Here is a 27,311-nt window from a genome sequence, read left to right on the forward strand (position 1 = left end):
ACTATAACGAGCAGAAAAACATAGGGCACCACCGCGCGATGGAAGAGCTACGAGATGAAATGATGGCCGAGATCAGGAAATTAAAAAGTAGACAAGGCGGGGGGAGGTTAGAAGAGGTCATGAGAGAAGCTAACTCTACGCCCTTAACTCATCGCCTGGCCAACACCCCCATTCCGCTGAAATGTCCTGTCCCAACGTTCGAATGCTATGATGGGTCCAGCGATCCTGTTGCACATATTCGGTATTATAACTGTGTGTTAGCTAGATGGGGTCAGAACGACGCCGTACTCTGCAGATACTTGTCGTCAAGCCTGAAGGGATCGGCGCTGTCCTGGTTTGATAATCTGCCACCAGACTCCATCCACTCGTACGACCAACTCGCAGAAAAATTCTTAAGAACATATATGTACAACAAGACTGTAAACACCGGAATGGATAAACTCTTTTCACTAGCCATTGGCTACAAGGAAACCACGAGGGAATACACTAACAGATGGCACAAGATCTGCCAAGCAATAGGAAGCGCAGATCCAGTGGTAAGCATCAACTGCTACAAGTGGGGATTAGACCGAATGAGTCCACTTTTTGTTGAGATTCATGGAAGCGTGCCTAAGACCGAGGGAGATCTGCGAATAATCATCGAAAAGCACGCTCGACTTGAAGAAATTCAACGGGAAAACCCGAGGGCATATCCGCGGAGATCTCACCGCACCAATTCAGCAGAACAAACCAATGGGGCCAAAAGGAGTTGCTCAGTGGAGAGACCTCACGAATATAGGAAGGAACGAAGGGATGAACGAAGAACAGGTGACCGAAAATTCGAAGATCAAGTTTACACGAAACTTAACGCTAGATATGCTCGTATCCTACGAGAGATCAAAGGAAGGGAAAACCTGGAGTGGCCATGGTCTAAGGGAAAGCAGCCCCCGAGGTCCGAAAAGTCCAAAGATTACTGTGAATATCATTGTTTCAACGGACACCAGACCGAAAAATGTAAGAACCTCAAAATAATGATCCAAAAATTAATTGATGCGGGAGAGCTCAAACATTACGTACGAAAGGACGTCACCGAGGATAGATCCAAACGAACTAAACCAGTCCAACTCCCGGAAGGGAACCGCACAATCAACACCATCTCGTGTTCTGAAGCCGCAAGGCCCTCACTTACAGCACAGATAGGAAAGAGGTTACGAAAGCAATTCGAAGACCGCTGCGAATTGTATAAGGTCGATGGGATAGAGGTAAACGAGAACGAAGAGTGGATGGACTCTCCTATTATCTTCGATGCCGAAGATATCGAAGAAGATATGGAAGACCATAACGATCCCTTGGTCCTAACACTACCAATAGCTGGATGTAACCTCAAAAAGATCCTCATAGACGGGGGAAGCTCAGTAAACGTCCTATTCTACGATACATTCAAACGGATGAAACTCCATGATGAACAGTTAATGACCTCTTATTACACCATCTACGGATTCAATGGAGCACCCACGAAGCCCTTGGGAGACATCGTGTTGCAGGTTAACGCAGGACCCATGAAATTAGAAACCCGATTCAGTGTGGTGGACACCCCTTCCCCCTACAACTCCATTATTGGAAGAAAATGGTTACATAAACTCAAAGGAGTTGCGGAAACATACTACCAATATCTCAGATTCCCAACACCTGAGGGAGTGATGGAAATCAAGGGAGATCGGGTCTCTACAAGAGAGTGCCAGGCCACTCAGGATCGTATCAACAACGAGCAAGAAGAGCAGCGAAAAATTCGGAGAGTAAAAAATAAAGAAACCACGAAAGAGAAAGCCATAGACCTGTTCCTCAAGGAAACTACAGGGAAGGGCTTGACGAAAGATGATAATGTCCTAAGCACAGAGACGAGTACCTCAACAACCAGCGAAGGACAGAAACACGCCAAATAGCAATTAAAGAACGTCCCAGCCCTCGGAAACCCGAAGCCTGTGTTCACACCAGTGGAGCCCGTAAAAGAAGTCAACATAGGAACGGAAGAAAGCCCGAAGATGATCAAAATAGGGACCATAATGGACGAAAGAAGAGAAGATTCTTTAACCAAATTACTTAAGGAATACGCAGATGTGTTCGCCTGGAAGCTAGGAGATATGCCGGGGATTGACCCGAAAATAATCCAACACGAGCTACGCATCAAACCGGGCACGCCCCCGTTCAGGCAGAAAATACGAAAAGTATCTCCAGAATATCACGAGGCAGTGGAAACAAAACTTCGGAAATTGCTAGACGCAGGATTTATCAAGGAAGTCAAGTACCCTACCTGGATCTCCAACATGGTCATTGTTCCTAAGAAAAATGGAGGGGTCAGAATACTTTCGGTGTCACCTCGGGTATCTGGTAACAAAAAGGGGCATTGAGGTAGACCCAGCAAAGATTCAGGCCATAGTAGAAATGCCGTCCCCGAAGAATTTAAAAGAAGTACAGAAACTCAATGGATCCATAGCAGCTTTGGGCAGATTTATTGCCCGATCCTCGGACAAATGCAAACATTTCTTCAATATTCTCAAAAAAGGGAGCAGGTTCGAATGGACCGTTGAATGCGAGGAAGCATTCCAAAAAATCAAAGAACACCTAGCCTCAATCCCGATCCTGCAGAAGCCAGATCCTGATGAGGTTTTGGCATTGTACATAGCAGCAACAGAAGACGCAGTCAGCGCAGTGTTGGTCAAAACCAATACAAGATAGAACAACCTATCTATTACGTCAGCAAGACCCTCAATTCTGCGGAAAGGAACTATACCAAGATCGAACAGCTCATCCTCGCATTGGTATGGGCTACTCAAAAGCTGAGAACCTACTTCCTAACTCACCTCGTCAGGGTCCCATGCAAAGCACCATTGGAAGCAGTCCTCAAAAGCACGGGAAAAGTGGGAGAATAGCCAAATGGAACACCCATCTGGACCAATTCAACATCATTCATGAAATTCAACATTCTCGGAAGTCCCAAGTTCTGGCGGATTTCTTAGCAGACCTCCCCCTTGACAACGACGAAGAGATTAAGGGAATACCAGAAGCCGAGGAAGAAAACAAGGATCCAATGGATATCCTCGAACCCGAGTCAAAGACAATGGGAAGTCTTCGTCGACGGATCCAAAAATAAGGAAGGAGCAGGAATAGGCATTGTCATCACACCCCAACCGGAGAAAGGATTATACAGGCACTTAGGTTAGAATTCAAAGAGCATACCAACAACATCGTTGAATACGAAGCTGTCGTACATGCCCTCCGTATAATAATAGAGATGGGGGTAACCGATGTAAGGCTGACAAGTGATTCGCAGCTTGTCATACGGCAAATAGGGCTCGAGTATAATGTGTACGATGACACCCTCTCAGCTTACATGGCCTTGGTCCAAACATTGGCATCGCAAATCCCGAACATCAAGTTCCGGCACTTATGCAGAAGGGACCTCAGGCACGCGGATGCCCTAGCATATATATCATCCATGCTGAGGGATAAAAACGTCGAAGCTATTAAAATAGCAAGGGTATACGAGCCTTCGATTGCATCTCAATTCTCCTTTGCTACCAATCAAGATACAGTGGAAGAAAATATCGAAGACCAGGTAGGAGAAGACATCCATAACGATTTTGACGAAGAAGATATCCTGTCAAGAGCAAATCAAGACGAAGACTTCAGCAACGAAGATGATTGGAGAATGACGATCCATGCCTTTCTCGAAAAGGGAAGCTTACCTGCGGATCATAAACAAGCTAGGAAGATACTCTCCAAAGTAGGAAGATACTCTCCAAAGTAGGAAGATATGATCTTCGGGATGGGGTTCTGTACAAGAAATCCTTCCTCGGACCATTACTACGTTGCTTGTCCCGGAAAGAGGAGCATCGAATTCTAAACGATATCCATTACGGTGACGCAGGAAATCATAGCGGCATGAGATCACTAGCTGACAAAGCAAAAACTCAAGGATATTACTGGCCGACAATGATACAGGATGTCGCGACGATGTGAAGAATGTCAGCGCTTCGCAAAAAAGATCCACGCGCCCGCAACAATGTTAAACTCCGTCGATAGCCCGTGGCCATTTGCAAAATGGGGAGTAGACATCGTCGGGCCTTTCATCGAAGGATCAGGGAAAAGACGATTTTTGATAGTAGCCACAGACTACTTCAGCAAATGGGTGGAGGCTAAGGCCTTGGCCAGGATCAGAGACGTGGATGTATTCACTTTCATATTCCAGAACATCATTTGCAGATTCGGTATACCCGCTGAGATTGTGTCTGATAATGGTAAGCAATTACAGGGGAAAAATATAGACATGCTATTCGACACTTTCAAGATAAGGAAGAACAAGTACACCCCCATATACCCGCAAAGTAATGGACAAGCGGAAGCTACCAACAAGACCCTCGCCCTCATACTCAAAAAACAATTAGACGAGCATAAGAGGAGATGGTGTGAACAGCTGCACAATGTGTTATGGGCATACAGGACAACACGAAGATCCGCCACCGGGGAATCCCCGTTTCTTCTAACCTATGGAGCTGAAGCAGTCATCCCTACGGAAATCCTCATGCCAACCACGAAGACCGAAGCTTGGGAGAAAAACCTAACAACAGATATGATGTTAGAAAGGTTGGACGACTTGGAAGGAAGAAGGGAAGCAGCATTACAAAAGATGGAAAATTATCAACGAAGACTAGCAAGGGAGTACAACAAAAAAGTAAAGCTTCGGAATTTTGTAGAGGGGAAATATGTGTTGAGAACAATCCCACGGTATCATCAAGAAAAGAGATGGGGAAAATTAGCACCTACGTGGGGAGGACCTTTTATAATACACGACGTCGCGGGTAGCGGTTCCTACTACCTTCGTAATCTGAAAGGCGAGGTCCTCCGGCATCCTTGGAACGCTAAGTGGCTCAAACCATACTTCCCATAGGAGCAACACAGACTTGCATCTGCTTGGAGTGTACCAGAAGAAGAAGGGAGCCTGATCGCTCCACATGTTTCTGTCTCTGGAAGAGGAATTACAGGCCTCAACCTATCAATCAAACAATCTTTCAAATTATCAAGTCAACAATATTGGGGAAAGTAGTTAATCTACAATCTCTCAGGGCTCCCCCATCAGTGTCCATAAGTGTAAGACCAGGGGGAAGGCACCCAGCAGAAAGAGATACCCAACCAATCTTAAGGCAACGGGTCGACGGAATGGGTGTGTAAATATTTTAACCCCATATCCTAGAACGTTGCCTCGGCCCCCACCGTCTGGGAATCCTCCGGCCTAGGATTCGCCAGCGGGGAGACAGGTCTAAAGTCGATCACGAAGGTACCTCCCTTCGGGATCGCACCCAAACACTTAAAATGCTTTCTTATTTTTAAAGTTTTTCATCACAATGCTTAAAATAAAAACAAACCAACATTGCAGGTATATCAAGAAAAGGATCCATTTCGTAAAAGACGATTACAATAAGTGGAAGGCCAATTCGAGAAAGAGTACACATCAAAAAATATTCCCTTTACATAGCAAAAAATATTCTTTTTACATATCAGAAAATATTCGTAAAGGATAATGCCGCTGCGGTCTATACAAAATGCAGCGGTCTCTACCTAGATGACGCCGCCCCATCAGCGGGGTCGTTCCGAAGACTTGTAGGGACGCTACCACCAGATGAAGGTCCCGAGGAGCCAGGCAACGCAGCAGGAACAGGACGACGCGGATAATTCTTCACAAGACCATGCTCGTTCTTTAAGCCAAGTTCTATCTTCTCAAGCATCTTGTTCGTCTCCTCAGCCAATTGACACCGAGCCTTGTGTTTAATAACTGCCATCCGCTGTTGGGCCTGGGATAACGATGAAGACAAACGACTCACTTCTTTAGAAGCAGCACCGACGGCCTCGTCGCGGGATGCCGCCAAACTCTTAAAATACTTAGTCTGTTCTTCCTGCTGCGCTAAGGAAGATTGAGACTTCTCAAGTTTTTCATTTGCAACGCGAAGTTGTCCCTCGAGTTCTGAAAAAGACAACACCAGGGAGTTAGCACAAAAAAAACACAATCACACTCGATGGAATAGGGTTATACCTTCGACACAAGCCGAAGCTTCTTCATACTCATTAACAACCGCATCTCGCGCTTCATCAAGATGATCATATTCCACGGATAATTTCTTATAATCTAATTGAAGGTTGGTGAGAGTAAATTGACTGGCATCTAATTCTACCTGCTTCATCGAATCCATATGACGAAGGTGGTCGACTTCTTTGTTTATCTCTGATACCTCCTTGCTCAATCTGTACATACACACTTCAAGATTACTCTCAGACTCAGCCTGACGAGCTACTTCAACACGGGACGCGGCAAGGGCCTTGCTTAGAGCGTGGGCTTCGGCACGGGCATCGTCCCTTTCTCTGATCAGATACCGCGCACTATCCTCCACTCCGGGAAAAGGGAGGGATCGAGCCTTTTGTAATTCCTCTTCCAACAGTTGTATCCTAGACTCCAACAAAGAAGTACGCTCACGGGATTCCCGCAGACTATCACGTGTCCACAGTAGCATACCATTAAATAAAGCACGGTCATGGTTGTACAGATTTTGCATGTCGACCATCTGCACATGCCTTGGGCGCCATACTTCAGCCCGAGCATCCCATTTCTTGGCTTCACTTATAATTTTTTGATTAAGTTCTTTAACACGAGATTTCTGTCGTGCCCTTTCGTTTCGAAGCCATATCAACTCGGGGACACCACCCACTGGAGATAGGGTGGGGAGACTCAGACAGAACTAAGAAATAGAGGAATGACGACACACTGCGGGGGAAAAAGAAAAAAGAACCAAACCTGTGCAAGCTGAAACTTGGCCGCGAGTTTGCTCTAACTCAGCGCGAACAACGACAAGCTCTGAACGAAGACTGGCCTCCGCTTCACCCAGCTTTTCTTTCTCCTTGAGGCTTTTCTTCATCTCTTCTATTTCCACCTCAGCCGCAGATAATTACCTTTCTCTGTGACGAAGCTTAGCCTCGAGCTTCAGAGATTTCGCTTTGAAGAACTGATACAGCACGTGGTTACAATGCTCACTCCTCATCATCTACACATCAAGACAAAAAACATTATTTCACCGAAGAATTGGACCGTCACATAGAAGTATGTACGAAAATTTACCTCCAAGACACGCTGCTGAGGAAAGCCATATTGATACCCGTCGGCTATGGCCATCATATCTGCAACGGAAGTAGGAGGCTCCGACACAAGGGTAGCTTCGGGAACGCTCAAATTTCTTCCCCAGGCTTCAGATACCCGCGCCTTGGAAGACATTTCCATCATACGACGGGTATGCGCATCAGAATCCTTTTCGCCAGCAACAACAGGGGCGGGATGAGGGACAAATAGCAGATTCTTCTCTTTGAGCCAATCCATTATGGCGTCCTCACCCTCAGATGTCGGCGAATGAGGGAGATCCGCAGCAGGCGTATAAATCACCGACTTCCCCTTTTCGGACGCGGCCCCATCAGCACAAATGTCGGCATCCACATGCGCACCATACTCTTCCGCGCCACCATATTGAACAGCAGCGTCTCCGTCACTAGCACCCCCGAGGACATCCCAATCATCATTAGGGGACAGTAGAGAGAAGTTCTCAGGAAAATCGAGGGCATCATCCATAAACTCCCCTGTAGAATACAGCCGATCAAAAGAAAACTCTTGAGAAAGGGTGGGGAGAGCCTCCGTGGCATCCTCAACAGGGGCAGAAACATCACCAATAACACCGGCGTTATTTCTCCCTTCATCACCATCTTCACCCGCACGGACTTCTTCTTCAACATTGATAGGGGAAGTACCAGTACGTTCCTCCCCATCTGTAATCTCTTCATCCTCAGCAAACTCTTCGTTCACCGGACTTGTAACTTCCTCATGGGCCTCAGCCTCACCCATCACAATGGTAGAAGACTGCTTCGGCTTAATCCTTTTATTCTTCGACACCTGAAAACCAAAAGAATTATTCTTCCTGAACAGTCGAATTTCTAAAAGAAAGAGAAGCGCAGCTAGAATCCGCGTACCTGAGCAGTCGAGGCACTCCTCGGTGGAAGTACATCACCAGAACCTTCCTCCTCGTCTCCCTCCACAACGTCAAGGGCATAAGGAAAATTCATACCGGCGAAATTTAAACGTCAGGGACAAAAATCTCCATAACGTGCAGGAGGAGATTCACGCGGCTTGCTACTCTCAGTAGGACGCCAACCGGGGGGACCAGGAATCCAACCGTACGCCCATGGAACGACCACTTCGATAACGGTAGCGTGCCACTCGTAGTCATGGTCGCGCTTGATCCTCTCGCGTGCCGGGAAAATCTTTCGCTGACTAGACCCTTCCGTGCCGGGAACATATTTCAGCTTGGCATCGCTGACCTCATTTAACAAACGAATTTCGCCCCGAGGAGCAGCGAGATTCCGTAGGCTGACACTCCACGGCTTACGGTTCCTACTGTTGACGTAATCACCGAAGGAGTTATTGAAATTCTCAGGAGTATACCATTCCTTCTCCGCGGGATTGGGAACATAACAAGTCATTGTCGTTTCCCCCTTATTACGCAGATAGCATTCTTTCAGGGCGCGGAGATAATTCCCCGATAGTTGCGATACAGAACGGCTGTGAGTATTGGTGGAAGAGCCTTCACGACTAGCAAGCACATCATAGTAGAAGGAATCACCTGACTTGTACAACGGCAGCATAAGACCAGCTTCGAACGCACCAACCGTGGTCAACAAATGAAATTCATCGAACTCATACTTTGAGATAAGCTCATAAGTAATATCATCCTCAGGGGCATAGAAACGAACTTCAAAGGCTTGAAGCTCATGCTTTTCCTTGAAAATCTCTAGATCAATGTGCTTGAACGTTACTTTTTTCTTACTGACCGAAACGCTGCGTATCAAGGGGGCAGCCTCATCCTCCTCGGCGGGGCCGGATGAACCAATGAAAGCCTCGGAAGCCTTTCTCTTCAAAGAAGGGTTCTTTGAAGACTCAACCCTCGGAACACTACCTTTGGTATTCTTCCCTCTAAATGAACTAATAGGAGGGGGCGGCAGACGCTCGGGCTCTACAGAACGTAAGGGAGGAACATTAAAAAAGACAGCACGGGTCGGTGACTGCGTACTCCTAATACCATCCCGCGGACGAGACACCGCGCGATCAACAACTCTTCGAGACCCAGAAGGATTGGTCGAAAGAACCTCTTCCCTAGAAGATGAGGCCTTCGCCCCAGAGGAAACTCGACTTCTACGAACATCATCTTGAGACTCTCTACGCGGAGGAGATCTCGATAGACCAGAACCAAGAGTCTGATAAGGAAGTCGCGGACGGTCAGACATGGCTGCGAAAAGATTAAACATAAACAAGTCAAAAACAAACTCAAAGACATTACCAACGATCAAAAAACCACATAAATAGAAATCCACACACGATAACACAGAAACCCTAAAATTAGCATACATGATCAAAATTCCATAAAATCCCTACCCTAACAATGGCCTCCTTGATTTAAGACAAAGAACAGGGGCAAACTAGCATGCAAGCATCGAAAGAAGTTCTTCATCACAAACAAGGAACAACAGTAGCAGAAAATTTACAAATCAACATAGCGTAAAACAGTGGAAAGAAAAGAAAAACTTACCAGCAAAATCAGCAGCAGAAAGAACAAATCAGAAATAAAGAGGAGACAAATGTGATTAATGCTAAGGCGGAGAGAATTTAAGGACAGAAGAATGAAGACTGACAGAGAATTTAAGGGCTAAAGAACAAGGAATGAAGAGCAAGAGAATGAAATAAATTTGAGAGAATGAAATTAATTTCTCTTTTCCTTATTATACTCGAAAGAAAGAGGAGGAAGTTAAGAGAAGAATGGGAAACGTTCCCATTAAATGAGCAGTTAATGCACGAATAAGAAACGTGCCCAAGTATCTAGGAGAAGTTATTAGGAGAGAGGAAGAATATGTAACGACTATTTTCTTCAATGCTCCCGCTAAACACTCAAGCCCGAAGAAAAGGGGAAAATTGTGTGCACATATTTCATCATCAAACACGTGTACATAGGAAGATACATGGAGGGCATGCAGACAAGGTCATCAAAGTATGATGACACACGCTCATAACCAAGAATCCCATCCCGTCAACAAGGGATCTTTGCCCGAACCATCCAAGGGTAGAAGTTAAAGGATGTTCCGATAATACGCTGTACCGCGGAGCACCGAATAACTCCCAAAGAGTTAGTTTATCTCATCCCTAAAATAAGCTAAGATCAACGATGGAGAGAAGATGTACTGACATCGACGCGACAGAGGCAGAAAACACTTGCCTGACACGAGCAGGCGCCTCAACTACCCGCATTAAACACTCTGAACATCATACGTGTCGATCAACCCGTGGAACGAACGAGGATGACTCTGCGTGATGAAGTTACGAACGAAGACCCCTGCGTGATGGACACAAAACACAAGAAGATAAGGTTCCAACGGCCTTCAGAGATGGTTCCCACACTAACCCCATAAATACCCCCTCTCCACCAAGAGGAAGGGGATCGGAAAAATCACTAAGGGAAGGAGAGAGAAGGATCTTGAGGGTAAGTTAACCCTTTAGAATAAAAAAAGATGTAATCCCAAAAGTCATTCGACTAATCTTGTAACCATGAAGAATATAGTGAAACAACAACCCCGTGGACGTAGGCCTTAGTGCTGAACCACGTAAACCTCGGTCTCGTTTATATTTCAGTACTTTATATTTGCTTAACCCCGTGAATCTGTACTTGTATGCTTTGTTTTCTTTGTTTTTACCTTTATCCCGTGCGCAAACGCCCCCCCCCCCCTCGGAGTTGTTAGATGAGGCTATGATAAACCCAAAGGTTTTAAGCCAATGAATCAACACTAAGATATCATCACAAATCACTCTACATTATGATGATTGGTTGTGAGCATTCGGATGTCTTCGTGATTTGAGTGTTTACAGCGATAACATAACGTCTAGTCCAGGATTCTTGAACACCATAAACTTTCATTTCCCATACTTCAAACCAAGACCAGCAGGATCACCATTATCAGAAACTACAGAAAGGCACCCCTCTTCCAACACTCCCACAGTAATCAACTCCAAATTAGGCACTGATGGTAGTTGAATTTCTTTGAATGATGGTGTTTCATTGCTGATATCTAAAGATTTCCACTGAAGTACTCAATCCAGTTTTCTTGGAAGACATCCCAATTACAAACTTGTAATCGTCATCCTTACCATCATATGCAAGACCATGGATGCAGACATCTGTGCGAAAATATGTATTGGGGGATTTAGGTATCTTCTTGTATTCCCCGGTGACTGGGTTCCAGACACACAATAAGCCCTTAACACCACCACCAGTATATGAATCAGAATCATCATTATCAGTATAGGAATTAGGTTTAGGACGATCATAAAGCCAAAGAAAAATCAGACCATTACAAGAGCCTAATAAACTAACACACTCCATATCTAACCTGAATGGGTACCGCATTCTAAGAGTAGAATCTTCAATCTTCTTAAGTGATAATGATGAATCTAATGAATCATAACTTATAGAGTGCATTAAATCTATTTTTTTTCTCTATTCTTTATTTTTTTTATTAATTTCTCTCTCTTCTTAATTTTAATAAATAAAAACTTAAAAATAAAATATCTCTCAAGATATAAGTTGAAAATTAATAAATTTTATATATTCGGAAAGCATTCGACGATAGCTTTCCAACGACTACCATTGTCGCTATGTTTCGGTGCTTTTATTTTTTTTCGATATAATAGTACCATGGAGTAGTTCATTTCCGAGAATGAACACTATTTTTGAACATGTTGTTCATTCTAGTTCTAGCAGTTCATTTCGTAAAATAAACTCGTATATACTAGCAATTTATTTTGTACAATAAACTCATAATAGTAGCAGTTCATTTCGTAAAATGAACTCTTATATACTGGCTATTTTTTTTTGTAGAATAAACTCATAATAGTAGTTCAATTTAAAGAATGAAGTCGTAATGATAGTTCATTATTATAGTTCATATTGAAGAATGAACTCGTGATAGTTGTTCTTAATTTCGAATGAACTCATAATAGTTGTTCATACTGTAGGATTGATAATTCATGTTGTAAAATAAACTCGTAATAGTAATTAAGAATGGTAGTTCATATTGTAGAATGCTAGTGTAAACTTTGTTTTGAGCTAGCGGATGATACAGGCACGCGGATGAAAGTCAAATTCTCTAATGCTATTATGATCTCTCACCTTTAAAAGACATTTCTCATCATCAAAATCTAGGTAACCTCCTCTGCAACATTGTACATCGAATGATGCTCTTCCTGTTTTGAAAGTAAATAGATTCATCAATCAGTCCTTTGCTTTACTTTGTCTTAAGGTTGAAGTTATAACATAAATAGATAGAACTAGCTAGTAACATAAGAACAATTACCAGAATCTACAGATGTTCCAGTTGGCTTCCATTATAGTACCAGACTTGAAAAATGTAGGGGGGTTATGGCTTCTGCCGTTGTCCCTTTACTTTGCCTCCTACCCTTCCACTTTTGTGACATTTACACAAGTGTAGGGGGGTACTTACATATCTTGATAGTTTGAAAAATGATGACACACGAACGTATATGTACTCGACACCTCGTGGATTATTCTCAGACTTGAAATATATAATGGACCAAAATTATTCTGCTTATCCGATCTTGATAACGCGATTTAGCTTGGTGTTAGAAATTCCGGACCGAGAGAGTTGTGGTGACACTTCAGCCTTCGCAACTTTCTCCCGATAAAATATCCCGCCTGAGATAGAAAACGGGCCCTATTTTAACCCTTTCTAATCCCAGTGTAGAGAAGTGCAGCCATGACCGCACGATGCCCTCGAGGGGTTTATTCTCGGTGGCTTTGTCGTTGAGTCTATCACTCCTGTTATCTTAGCGACAGAATCGGGCCTTTTTGAAAAAATTTAGGGAGTGTTCTAAGGATTTTCTAAAAATACGGGACCGACAGAGTCATGGGGACACTTCAGCCTTTGCTTATCTTAGCGACCGAATCGGGCTTTTTTGAAATTTCGTTGAATGTAGAATTTCTCGAATTTGGTTGAAAATCTTGAAACCGATACCTAATTCAAACTCAAAGAAAACAGATCAAATTCCATGGGAGGTTATTTTAAACAATATTTACCATGACCATCCGTTGGACCAAAAATCTTCTTTCTTTTTTTCTCCTGAAGGGAAATCAATTTTTTTTATGCGAATAGGAAATATTAAGACGAAAAAAGCAGTTACATGATATTTGCCGTATAAAAATTTTAGTCCGTACTTGTGTGAGGATCCGTCTCTTGTTGTGTTGGGCGTATGGGAATGGTGCGATGCGGTACTAACTGGCACATCGATTCGTTTCGGCTGTTACACTCAGAAATGCGAAACGGGCCCTTAATCACCTCTTACATCTTTGATTCTCAAGATCATCGTCAACGCTATTACGTACTCGATGACGCCCCATCTGATAGTTAGTTAAGTCTACGATCCAATTTTCTAATATTTATCTACTCAATACCACGTAGATACACATATTCTAGAAGATAAGATTGCAATCGCTCTCGTTTGGGATGGTAAATAATGCAATTGGTAGGTCAAATTCGTGGAAAAACCAAACCCCAGCAATATCACTGCAACTTCGCATGTCACTATTCTCACCGTGTTCCTATATATACATGTTCATATCATATAGATAGATAGACTTTACCAAGACACCAAAAAAAAAAGAGTTTCATTTCTTATTATCCTTGCACTGACAGCATGTCTTCAAGGAGAACTCCCATTGCAGATCTTAATAATACTCATGAAAGGCGTCATGGATCAAGGAGAAATACTGAACAACGTCCTCCAGTAACAAGAAGAGAAGGTGATCATGTACCCCGAACGTCAAGGCAGACGTCTGGGAGTAACCACCGTGTATCACACCCCGTGCAACCTAACAATCATCAGATTGTTCATACACGAGGACAAGAACTGCAGCAAACAAGCAGAAGGGTCTCTTCTAAATATAGTAGTGCACAATCTCTGAATCTGTCAGTTGAGACTCTTGCGATGAACCTACGACTATCACAATCTTCACGCTCCGTACAACCTGAAAATCGTCAGATTGTTCCTACACAACGACAACAAATGCAGCAACCAAGCAGAAGGGTCTCTTCTAGTTGTAGTTATGGATCTAGGAGTACTACACGACCTCTGAATCAGGCTGTTGAGGTGAACTTACAAGTATCAAGATACCATTCACACCCTCGACCGCAAACTTCAAGGATATTTCATTCAGCCACCGCCACAACTACCACTACCACTAGCAGTAGATCGAGAACTACTACTACCACCACCACGAAAGAGATGATGTCATACAAATATGAAAGTCGCTGAATTGGTTGGTGGTACGGAGTCATGCATATGTATGTTTTTGATCGGATCCTAGTCTATCTGTATTAGTATATGCAATATCATTTTCTGATTAGAAGAGAGATGTATTTATTAGATAAAGGAAGTTACAGGGATTAGTATTTGCAATATCAATAAATTTTCTCTGGTTAAAAGTATTGATAAGATTTGAAAAAGTTTTCATATTTTGTATCAGAAGTATTTTCTCATTTTTGACGTCACTCAATCAGTTTAACCTTTTTGATTTGCTGTTAGTATTAACAGAGTTGTTACCGGTATGATATTATCAGAGCTGTTAGGTACCATTAGGATAAAATTATCAAAAGTATCGGGCAAGGAAGGTTACTCTTTCTTCCTCGCCAACATCAACAGTATGTTACACCACATGCACCAGCTTTATTGTGACATCCAGGGTCTGCTTTGCCTCCTATCACGCACAAAGTTACTCAAGGTGTATAAACGGTGCGAAAGTTTATATGCCTCCATGGAATAAAAAACAAGAATTTGACGGCTTAAAAAAAAAAAAAAATTTGACAGCTATGGGATTTCAACCCACGCCCTTTCGGACGAGAGCCTAAATTTGGCGCCTTAGACCACTCGGCCAAACTGTCTTGATATACAATTAATCAATAAATATATAATATCCAATTTTGTTTATGTCCTTACACCTCAAGTCAAGTAGTACCGGTAGAGCCCGTGGCAATCTTAGGTGGGCTTCCCGGCTTCATCTGTTTATTCAAAAAAAGAAGAAGGTATTTTGTTGCCCGACCTGGTAGTTTGCTCGTAGTTGTGACTTACAATTTCTAGTGGACAACTTGGATATCACCGTTAATTCTTGTTTTAGTAAAGGGTTACTAAGAATTTGTTTATTTAACTGCAGATTGTTCAAGTCCGATAAAGTTTTAGATGGTCAAATTGTCAGTCCAGGTAACAACGTCTAAATACTGTACTACTCCTTCTGTTTCTAAAAAATAGGTAGGTTTCATTTTTTGGGTATGTCAAAAAAATAGTTTTGTTTCCATATATGAAAAGTCAAATGTTATGATTTTACTATTATATTCATAGAGAGACCATTTTTCTCTCTCTCTATTTTGTCTCTTAATATAAAAACGGGACCACTTCTTTCTCCTCTTTCTCTAATAAGAAATAAGTGGGGACCAAAGAATAGATTAGAAAAAAACATAGAAAAGTGGTTCGAATAATTAGTTTTTTTAATTTTTGTGAAAACCAAACAAGCCTATATTTTAGAAACCGAGGGAGTATTAAATATCAAAGCTGGCTGTGGTGCATTGTCTGGATACCAAATAAAAAATAGCCTTTCGTTTGGTATTTGATAAGCTCGGTCAAGGAAGGCTCCATTTGACTCAAGTGTCTTCTTTTCTTCGAAGTTGGAATACATGAGTGTGAATAGATAGTGACATAGACATTTAATAAATCAAGCTAGGGCTGAAGTTTAATAAACCCTGAGATATTAGTCAAACTTTACATGCACTTGGCACCAGCCACCAGGTGTCCGTTGAATCTAAAGTTTAACGTATTTGTATAAAACCGTAGACATTTTAGTAGCTGCTGTTCTTTGAAGTTTAAGTCGGTAGCTGCATACCTACATGGCCCAATGGATAAGATCAGCAAGTGGGGGATTGTCGAGTTGTATCCTATTCTTTAAAGTGTGTTTAAATATGAATTGAGAGGCGTTGTTGAAGATCAAACAATGAATAACCAAAATAGGAAAAACAATCATATGCAACCTCCTCCTGGGGGAGTTTATTATAGGAATCCACCACCTCCACAGATCCGCCCAAGAGCAAGAGCACCACCACCACAACAAAAACGAAGACCCAATTATGCAGCACAACCAATGAATGTCATGAATATACAAAATAATTATTATGTTGCACCACCACCACCACAAGAAGGAACAACTCGTAAGATTCTTAAAGCGGTGGCGAAATTCTTGTTTCTTGGGTCTTAATGCAACCTATACACTCTGATCTGATTATCGTCCGTATATGTATGCTGGTATTTGATAATTTCCGTAATCCTTTCCTTTCCTAATTTGCGTTTCAGTCCCCAGTTACCGATTGGCGCTGCATTTTCTTTTGCGTGTCTGCATGTGTATGTGCCTTGAAAAGTATGATTGTTCTATCAGGTTATTCAAGGCCTTATTATTCTTAAATCAGTTAAATGAAATATGTTTTAGAGTGTAATTGCTTCCTGTCTCCCTTTCAGCACTGCAGTCTTCATATCGATCCGTTTAAATGTTTAATTTCAGTGACGAAACTAGTGACAGTATCACGCTTCACCGTTGTATTCGTGAACCGAACCATAATATTGTTGCCGTTCTGTTCCGCTGTATTATACATTATGAAAATTTACTTATGGATGTGCTACCCCTAAGTCAAGTTAGTGTCAACTTTAAAAAGTATTATAAAATAAGTCATAAAAGCTGACGATTCTAAAATGATTCTGGATAATCCGAACAATTGCCGTACGCCGATTTGCTTATAACTATGACCATATATACGACTACTAGAATTTTTAAGGTGGAGATTGCAGGACGTGTAAGGTTAAAGATTCCTCGCCTAACACATTAATTTTAAAGCAAGTATATTCCTTTTCTTTTTTACTTTTAGTACTTTCTCTGTATAATCTCTATATATCGTAGTAGAGGAGTAAACCAATGCAAGGGTTTCATTATCTTCACCGAGCAAAAAAAAGAAAAAGAGTTTCATTTCTTATTATCCTTTTTAACTGACAGCATGGCTTCAAGGAGAATGAGGGATATCAGTACTCCTCCAATCGAATATCTTAATATTCATGAAAGGCGTCCTGTTTCATGGAGAGATACTGAACAACCTCCTCTTACTCCTTTGATTACAAGGAGGGAAAGTCATACGCGAACAACATCACAGACGTCTGTGAGTAACCATCATGCATCATACCCCGTACAGCCTAATGATCGTCAGATTGTTCCTTCACAAGGAAAACAGCTGCAGGCAACAAGCACAGGGGTGTCTTCCGTATCTAGGATTACACAACCTCTGAATCCAGCAGTTGAGAATCTTTCGACAAACTTACGGTTATCATACCTCACACAACCTAATAATCATCAGGATTCTGCTCCTACCCAAAGTCAGGCGTTTGATCAGATGCGAGCACCAAGTCAGTCTTCGGGTTTCCATCATGTATCACACTCCCCACACCAAGCTAATAACCGTTCGACTTCTCCCACACAAAGACAGGCATGTGAGACTCCGCGAGCGCGACCAAGGCAGGCTATTAGTTTCTATCATGTATGAAGCCGCCCACAACCACAACCTAGTAGTAATCGTCAGATTTCTCTTCTCCTACACACAGGTCTATTAAATTCTAGATCTGTAGTCTACATGTAATACCGTATTAATGAATAATTTGCTCTTGCAAAAAAATTCCTTTTGTATTTAAAATCCATGTTAATTTAGATCACAAACAAAAACCTCGAAAGAAGACAAATGGAAAAAATATGACAGCTGTGGGAGGATTTGAACCCACGCCCTTTCGGAGCAGAGCCTAAATCTGGCGCCTTAGACCACTCGGCCAAACTGTCCTGTCGCTATTCAAAAGTAACGTTCATGCAGTGTCATAGTTAAATTTTTTAACCCCATTTAGCATGCCTTAGAAGTACTGCAACCCAAGTATATATATAACCAGTTTCCTCTACCACTTATTTCTTATCCCTAGTCTACCCAAACCATTGACAACAACAACAAAACTCCAGATAACTCACCAGAAGTTCGTCATCTCAAGAGTAATAATTACAGCCAAGAAGGGAAAAAGTAGTAATGAGAGTGTTCCACAAGTTCATACATAAAAATTAAAGAATTCGATGTTGCACTTCAAACAAGCTTGTAGTAGTAATATAATATTAGCTGCAAGAAAACATAATCGTAAAAGATATCCTTTCATGGTAGATTCAAGTAGAAGATATAATGATGTTGGGTTTGTCTTAGTAACGGGTGATGAGTCTGACATTACAAATGCCCTCCATGAAAGAGAGAAGACCCACTTTAAAGCAATACATGAAATACATTGTTGTGTGCACGTAGTTATGCCTCAAGTCTTTCGAGATCGGTAAAGGGTAGAATGAATCCTCCTCATACATATACAATTCAACACGACCCAATCATCTCCATTACATGTTAACGACTATTGCAAAATTTATCCTGTTCTTATTATTTTTTTGATCAACTCTTGTGTGATTTGAATTAGTAATAAGTACAAAAGTAAAATTGTGTTTGAACTTGTATGAATTGCATAATTGAACACTCAAGAACAACATTTTAAAACCAAATAGAAAGATCAACCTTAGGAAATTGTCATCAACCCAAACTTAACGCGTAAATGCATTTCAATTCACAGACGGACCATCCTGGTTGACAGATGACGGTGATCCAGATTGCCTAGAGAGAGTTAGGTCATTCCAAGAATATATCATGTGTACCAGAACGAGGAGGTGTATTTCCTCCCCCTACATAGCGGACAGGTGCTTCATCCACCGTGTTAAGGGCGCGTAAATCGGCTTCAGCAGCATCTCCATTCAAATGTTGGACGATTTTTTGGATGGTTGGCCTAGCAGTGGGTTGAAAACGGCAACATAGTAACCCAAGCTTTAACACCAAAAGCATTTCGTCTTCTGCATATTCACCTCTTAACCTCTTATCAGCAGTATTAAGAATTGCATCATCCTTCATAGAAGACGACACCCAATCAACAAGATGCAGACCCCGTTCAGCCACTAAATGAGGTCTTCTTCCGCTAGCAATTTCAAGCATGAAAGCCCCAAATGCGTACACATCTGTCTGAGTCGATGGCATTCCATATTGCATTTCTGGTGCAACATATCCAACTACTCTCGAAGTTGGAGCACTATCCGCTCCATGATCAGACAGTTTTGCATGACCAAAATCGCCCAACCTTGCATTCATCTTATCATCCAAAAAGACATTGCTGGATTTAATGTCTCTGTGGATCACAACTTGTTTCAACCCTTTATGCAGATAATACAATCCATTTGCAACATCTTTTATGATTTGAAATCTCTGACTCCAAATAAACGTGCAATATAGCGGATTCCGTTTCGGATAGAGAAACATGTCTACACTTCCATTGGGCATGTAATCATAAACCAAAAGCAGCTGTCCTTCGTGTTCACAGTAGCCATGTAGGAATACCAAGTTTTGGTGGCGAAGCTTACCCAGACTCCCGATCTCCGCTGTGAACTCCCTCGATCCATATTTTGCATCACCAGGGACTTTCTTGACAGCAACTTGCGATTCAGAATTCGGTAATATACCTCTGTAAACGGTACCAGAGGCACCTTCCCCAATTTGTTCGCTGAACACACTTGTAGCCTCTTCCAGCTCACTATACGAAAACTTTTGAACCTCTGATGCTGGTTGAGGTGATGGTGAAACTACTGGGACGTTTTTTGTTTTCTGTTTTCGCATATAATAGAGGCCGAAAATCACCAATAATGCCAGAACTACAATTGAGCCAATTATTGCGGAGACAATTATTGCGATGTTGTTGTTCTTAGAAGGTTTGGGAGGAGGAGAAGGAGAAGGCGAAGGAGAAAGTGAAGGGGAAGGAGGAGATCCAGGAGATGTAGGAGGCCGAGGAAGCTTAGGAAGGCTTGAAAGGTTTAGGTCTTGAGCTGTACCATTAATCTCAAAACTCCACCCTAATACGTAATGAGATGTTAACACAGATTGGGTTGAGGCTGAGAATCCAATGTACATGGGCTCTAAGAAAATATCTGAGAGATTTCTTTTCAACGAAAAGAGTGGAACATCTGGTTTTGATACATTAAATGGAGCTAAGGTGACATTAATTTTGTTGTTTATCGCATCATACTCTACCCAAACTTGTATCTGTTCCTTGTCAAGACTTAGAGGCTGTTTCTTTTTTTCCCCATTGGTGAAGTAAATAGAAGAAGTGGATTTAACAGACGTACCGTTGATTTCAATTCTCAGACGGGGATCTTTGATCGTGTCAAGCTCCACTGCGAGGACATCGTTTGCGGAATTTCCATTGTTGGTGTCATGGGCACCTTTGCCTGGAAATTGGCTTGATAAAGTTCCCGGTAGACTTCTTTGAGGCGCAATAATAAAAGCCATTCTCTGACCGCTTAATTTATCCAATCCAGATACTACTATTCCAATGACAAAAGTTGTAGAGAAAGAAACATTACCCTTGAGCTGTAGCGGTTTCGAATAGAAGGCATGACCTTGCTTATCAATATCATTTTGATCGGTTAACTGCAAGAGGCCGTTCTCTGTGACATGAGCCTCACCATCCATCATCAGTATATCACCTCCAAATCCATCATTGTACACAAATTGCGAGTTCGCAAAACTCTTGATTAGTAGGAGAAACAAGAAAAGAACAATCTCAGAGAAGATGATCCTCATATTTTTTGGCGAACGTTCCATGACTTGTTTGCAAGGATAAATTTCTTGCAAGAACGAACGCCCATTAACAACATAAGAACATGAAAGTGGATTTTTACATTTTCATTCAGACGTATAGATAGCTGATGTAAGATTACTTAAAAACAGTTTGAAGAATTCAGTGTAGACATTACACAGATATATGAAAGCGACATTTTTATTCAACTGTTGCTGACTGTTTGAGGATCTGAAGGTAATAACTTGATCCAAATATACTCCATTTCCTTGAAAATGTACACTAGACCAGTTCAGGTGCCAGAATTCTGGAGGTAAGAAACTAATCACATCTTGCCACGTGGTTTCTTCAACCCTTAAGTGAATTAACTCGTCGCCTCAACTACTATAGACACCGCCCATCAGCCTTCACTCGTGCTCTCCATAGTTGATGCCATGTTCTCTAGTAGTTGCTGTGGTAATAATATTAAAAACTGTTACTTGCTAATAGTTTATTTGGCATATGAACTTGAAAAGGCCTTTCTGAACATAATGTACTTGGCTGAGGTCTGAATTATTCCCATTATAATCAATTCAGCATTATCTAGTCATTATATGCAAAGTTTTTGCCAATATAATTTCATTTCATTGCCTACTTGGATTTATTAATGCAGATGAGGTCAACTAATCACACGTCTTTCCTGCAATCCTCGAATGGATGCTACTATGGCATATTTTTTTTTTTAATGGAAAAGCCAAAAATGATTCCCCGATTGACAATCACTTGGCTTCAAAATAGTTGCCAACAATCGAAATTTGATTGGAAAAAAATAACTCCCACCATTATAAAAAGCCAAAATGAATGAAATTTTCCATCTCATGTTCTCAATCCATTAGAGGAAACAAGATTTTATATTTACTATGGTAGTAAATAACTTAAGACACCCCAGCCAGTATTTACGCCCCGATATACTAAGTTATATCAATCTCAAGCAGATTTTTGTTATAGGGAAAGCCACAATAACTTACAGGTAAACTGGCTTTCAGACGTCAAGAAGAGTTCAAATGGAACCTAGAGGAAATTTGAATTGATAATAATATGTACAAATTAATTAATTCAAAAATGAAAGTCGAACTTGTATGAAATGCATAATTGACACTCAACAACAACACCATCACCAACAACAACTTATTAAAATCGAAATGGAAAGGTCAACATGAAGAAATTGTCACCCACTCTAACTTAACGCGTAAATGCATTCCGCATCACAGACGGACTTGCCTGGTTGACGGAAGTTGGTGACCCAGAGTGCCTAGAGGGAGTTGGTTCATTGCCAGATGATGTTGATCCAACGTGTGTACCAGAAAGAGGAGATGTAATTCCTCCCCCTACATAGCGGACAGGTGCCTCATCCTTGGTGTGAAGGGAACGTACATCGACTTCGGAAGCATCTCCACTTAAAAATTGGAGGATTTTTTGGACGGTTGGCCTAGCAGTGGGATCAAAACGGCAACATAGTAACCCAAGCTTTAACACCAAAAGCATCTCTTCTTCTGAATATTCACCTCCTAACTTCTTGTCAACCGTACTGAGAAGTACATTTTCTTTCATAGAAGATAATACCCAATCAACCAGATGCAGACCCCGCTCAGCCACCAAATTGGGTCTTCTCCCGCACGCAACTTCAAGCAAGAAAGCACCAAATGCGTACACATCGGTCTGTGTTGATGGCATTCCGTAATGCATTTCTGGAGCAATGTATCCCATTGTACCAACTACTCTCGAAGTTGGAGCACTATCTGCACCATGATCATACAGTTTCGCGAGGCCAAAATCACCCAATCTTGCATTCATCTGACCATCCAATAAGACATTACTGGATTTAATGTCTCTGTGAATAACTACTTGATCCCACCCTTTATGCAAATAATACAATCCATTAGCAACATCTTTTATTATTTGAAATCTCTGACTCCAATTAAGCGTGCAATATAATGGATTCCGTTTTGGATACAGGAACTTGTCTAGACCTCCATTGGGCATGAAATCATAGACCAATAGTAGCTGTCCCTCGTGTTCACAATAGCCATGGAGATGTACCAAGTTCCGGTGGCGAAGCTTACCCAGACTCTCGATCTCCGCCATAAACTGCTTGGATCCATATTTTGCATCACGAGACATTTTCTTGACAGCAACTTGTATTTCGGAATTAGGTAATACACCTCGGAAGACGGTACCAAAGGCCCCTTCTCCAATTTGTTCCTTAAACGCATTTGTAGCCTCTTCCAACTCATTATATCTAAACTTTCGAAGCCCCGCGACTGGTGGAGGTGATGGTGGACGTGCTGGGATGTTGTTTCTTTTCGGTTTTCGCAAATAACAGAAGCCTAAGATCGCTAGGATTGCCAGAATAAGAAGTGAGCTACCTACTGCCGCACCAATTATCACCATATTCGGCTTGGTCTTAGAAGAAGGAGGAGGAGGAGGAGGAGATGCAGGAGGCGGAGGAGGCTGAGGAAGCTTAGGAAGGATTGAAAGGTTTAGCGCCTGAGCTGTACCATCAAGCTGAAAACTCCACCCTAATATGTAATGATATGTTGGTACAGTTTGGGTAGAGGCTGCAAACCCAACGTACATGGAATCTAAGAATATAGTTGAGAGATCTTTGAAATATATCAGGAGTGGAACATCTGGTTTAGATACGTCGATTGGAGCCAATGTGACACGAACTTCCTTGTCTACCCCATCATACTCTACCCACACCTGTATTGGTTCCCCACTAGTAATATCTAGCTTCTTGTATTTCCCGTCAATGAAATACGCAGGGGCAGTAGAATTCACAGACCTTAGACCATTGATATCAATTCCAACATGGGGACCCGGAACGTCGTCAAACTCAACATTGTAGATGATATCTAGCTCCACCGCAAAGACATGGTTTGAGGAATTTCCATTGCTGGTGGCGTTGAATAGGCCTAGGAATTGGTTTTCTAGAGCTCCTGGTAGCTCTCTTTGAGGTGCGATAACAAAAGCCAATCCCTGACCTCTCGGGCTACTTTCAGATGCTATTGCAAAGACAAAACTAGTGGAGAAGGATAAGTTACTCTTAAATTGAAAAGGACGTTTGAAGAAGGCATGGCCTTGCTCATTCGGTCCTTTGTTGTTGGTTAACCGCAAGAGGCCGGTATCTGAATCCGCTTGAGCTTCACCATCAAACTTCAGAAAATTGCTTTTAAATCCATTGTAGTAGATATCTTTTTCAGTATGTTCCGAATTTACAAAACGCTGGATCAGTAAGAGAAACAAGAAGATAACTAGCTTGTAAAAGATTGTCCTCATCTTCGTTAACTTGAACTCTGCTATGTCTTCTTTGCAAGGCTAAATTTCTTGCTATAACGAACATTAACAACATATGTATATAGAAGTGGAGTTTTACATTTTCATTCTGCAGACTATGAATATGTAATCGTTTGCCTAATTCGAACATATAGCTAGTGTCAGACAAGATTACTTAAAAATAGTTTGACGATTTCAGAGAAGACATTTCACTGATATGAAAACGACATTTGAGTTTAATTGTTGCTGACCTATTATGACCGAGACCAATTCAAGAGGGAGGAAACTAATCACATCTCACCACGTGGTTTCTTTGACCATTAGACAATTGTCTTGTTGCCTCAACAACTACGGCCACCACCCTTCAGGCTTCACCCATAGTTTCCATAGTTCATGCCATGTTCTTTAGTAGCTGCTGAGCTAAAGATATTAAAGAAAATGCAAAATTCAACTGTCACTTGTTAGTTCTAACATTCTTATTTGAACTCGAAAAGGCGTTTTCTGAATATAGTATGTCTTTGCGTGAGTCTTTTGTGCCTAATCAGCAAACGCAAAGTTTTTTCCAATATAAATTTTATGATTGCCTAATAGGAGTTAATGCAGAAGAAGTCAACTAACACGTCTTTGCTGCAATCCTCAAACGGATGCCAATGGCATATCAAATTTTTTATGGAAATGCCAAAAAGATAATTCCTCGGCCCAGAAATAATTTCAACACTGCTACACGGGATACTGAATTGTCTGGTGTTACCAAACCATTATAAAACAAAATACGGAAAATGGGTCATTTGTCCAAATATTTTTAAATCACGGTTTAAATGGACGAGTAAAAAATAGTTTGGGTGAAATGGTCAAAAAAAAAATAGTAATGATGAAACTGGTTTCATCCTAGCTTAAATTTAAAAAATAGTAAGGATGAAACTTGATACATCCTGTGTAAATTAAAAATAAGAAAAAATATTTGAAAATGGGCACGACGAAACTGGTTACATCCTGCCTATTTTTACATTTTTGTCCATTTAAACAGTATCAAAATCTAACTGTCCATTTCACCCAGGAATTATTGATTTTGGTCTTTTTAACCAATTTGTGAACAAAATACTATTCATGTTTCTAAAAAATAGGCTTGTTTGGTTTGCACAAAAATTAAGAAAAGTAATCATTATATCCATATTTTCATGTTTTTTCATTATATCCATATTTTCATGTTTCTAAAAAATAGGCTTGTTTGGTTTGCACAAAATACTATCCTTGACCTCACTAATTTGATATTAGAGAAAAGATAAAGACAGAAGTGGTCCCCATTCCATGTTAAGAGAGAAAAAGTAGAGAGAGAAGTGGTTCCTCCATTGGTAGACTAGTAAAATCATAACATTCGACTTCCCATGTATGGAAACAAACCTATTTTTTTGACATACCCAAATAAGAAAACAAACATATTTTTTAGAAACGGAGGGAGTAATTTTTAACCCTAGTTTAATTGGGGCCCCAAAAAACAATTAGAGGCCTCACACTAGAGGACAAAAAAGGTCATTAAAACCTAATTTGAGTCACCCCTTAACCGAAATATTTTTAATGGAGAAACTGCCCCTGAATGATTAGTATTAAAATTTGATTAAGTTAAGTCAATTAGTGTGGGTACATTATGTTAGATTAAAATCAGATTTTTACAATCAAAGTTTGATTTTTATTTATTTTTTTGTGTTTTTGTGAGTTGAGAAGAAGAAGAGGAGGTTTTAAAGGAAAATTCAGGGTTTTTAGAATTGAGTAATTCAAGTAGAGGAAATGATGTTGGGGAAGGTTCAAGCAACAAAGATGATTGCGTTGATGGTAAGATCATCTTAAATTCTCCCATGGATTGGATGTATGTCGCAACACAGAGAAAGAGTCGTCAATGTCGAGGGATGTATACCCCAACGACTCTATAAAGTCATCAATGTATTCACACCAAAAATGACGACTCAGAAAGAGTCGCAGAGCCTAAGAATTTCAAAGAGGCTATGTCATCTCCTAAAAGGGAAAAATGGATTATTGCACAGAAAGAAGAGATAGAATCAATGAGGATAAATGGTGTGTGGCAATACGTTGACCTCCCAGAAGGGCGCAAGGCTATTAGAAACAAATGGGTTTTCAAAGTTAAACGAAATGTGGATGGTTTAGATGAAAGATATAGGTCTCCCCTTGTGGCGAAAGGATACACACAACAAGAGGGTGTTGACTATGAGGAAACCTTCTCCCCTGTGGTGAGAATTTCCTTGATACGCCTTATGCTAGCTATTGTCGCACATATGGATTTGGAACTTCATCAAATGGATGTTAAAACTGCATTTCTCAATGTAGAACTAGATGAGGAAATTTACATGCATGGAGCAACCAGAGGGCTTCGTGATTAAAGGTCAAGAGCGCAAAGTTTGCAAGCTCCAAAAATCTATTTATGTCCTAAAATAATCATCTAGACAATGGTATTTAAAATTTGATCGAGCCATTGTTTCCAATGGGTTTACGATGATAGAGAAAGACCATTGTGTGTACGTTAAATGGTCCGATAAAGGTTTACTTATCCTGTCCTTATATGTTGATGATATCCTTATAGATGGAAGTAACATGGAAATTGTTGTCGCCACAAAAGAGTGGTTGTCCTTAGAGATCGCCACAAAAGAGTGACATGAAAGAAGCAAGCTATGTGCTCGGGATTAAGGCCCTTAGAGATCGTTCAAAGACACTTTTGGGTATGTCACAAGAGACATATATTAAAAGGGTTCTTGAGCGATTTCACATGCAATATTGCAAGCCCATAGACACACCAGTTGCTAAAGGTCAGAACTTAAGCCTTGAGATGTGCCCTAATACCCCTGAAGAGAAAGACAGGATGTCAAGGGTACCCTATTCCAACGCAATTGGGAGCCCGATGTATGCTATGATGTGTACTCGGCCTGACATATGCTATGTTATTGGATTAGTTAGTCGGTACCAGTCGAATCCTGGTTTTGAGCACTGGCAAGCGGTTAAGAGAATACTAAGTTATATCAAAGGGAGGAGAGACCTCATGTTATGCTACAAGGGTTTAGATATACATCTCAGTGGTTATTGTGATGCT

The 27,311-nt window shown here is 41.3% G+C and overlaps 2 protein-coding genes across 2 annotated transcripts; both read right to left on the reverse strand.

The window, feature by feature from the left end:
* Window positions 1–18,698: 18,698 nt before the first annotated feature.
* LOC113308495 (L-type lectin-domain containing receptor kinase IV.2-like) lies at window positions 18,699–20,995 on the reverse strand. The gene has a single exon (XM_026556955.1). It carries the CDS (start codon window positions 20,923–20,925, stop codon window positions 18,910–18,912), a length of 2,016 nt encoding a protein of 671 aa, XP_026412740.1. The 5' UTR covers window positions 20,926–20,995; the 3' UTR covers window positions 18,699–18,909.
* Window positions 20,996–21,937: 942 nt separating this feature from the next.
* LOC113314283 (L-type lectin-domain containing receptor kinase IV.1-like) lies at window positions 21,938–24,319 on the reverse strand. The gene has a single exon (XM_026563071.1). The coding sequence runs from the start codon at window positions 24,215–24,217 to the stop codon at window positions 22,121–22,123; it is 2,097 nt and encodes a 698-aa protein (XP_026418856.1). The 5' UTR covers window positions 24,218–24,319; the 3' UTR covers window positions 21,938–22,120.
* Window positions 24,320–27,311: the final 2,992 nt, after the last annotated feature.

This window comes from Papaver somniferum, chromosome 9 (assembly GCF_003573695.1).
Source record: "Papaver somniferum cultivar HN1 chromosome 9, ASM357369v1, whole genome shotgun sequence".
In the NCBI taxonomy this organism is placed as follows: domain Eukaryota; kingdom Viridiplantae; phylum Streptophyta; class Magnoliopsida; order Ranunculales; family Papaveraceae; genus Papaver; species Papaver somniferum.

Coding starts and splice junctions, on each gene's coding strand:
- LOC113308495 (XM_026556955.1), bottom strand. CDS start 20,925: ATGGAACGTTCGCCAAAAAATATGAGGATCATCTTCTCTGAGATTGTT.
- LOC113314283 (XM_026563071.1), bottom strand. CDS start 24,217: ATGAGGACAATCTTTTACAAGCTAGTTATCTTCTTGTTTCTCTTACTG.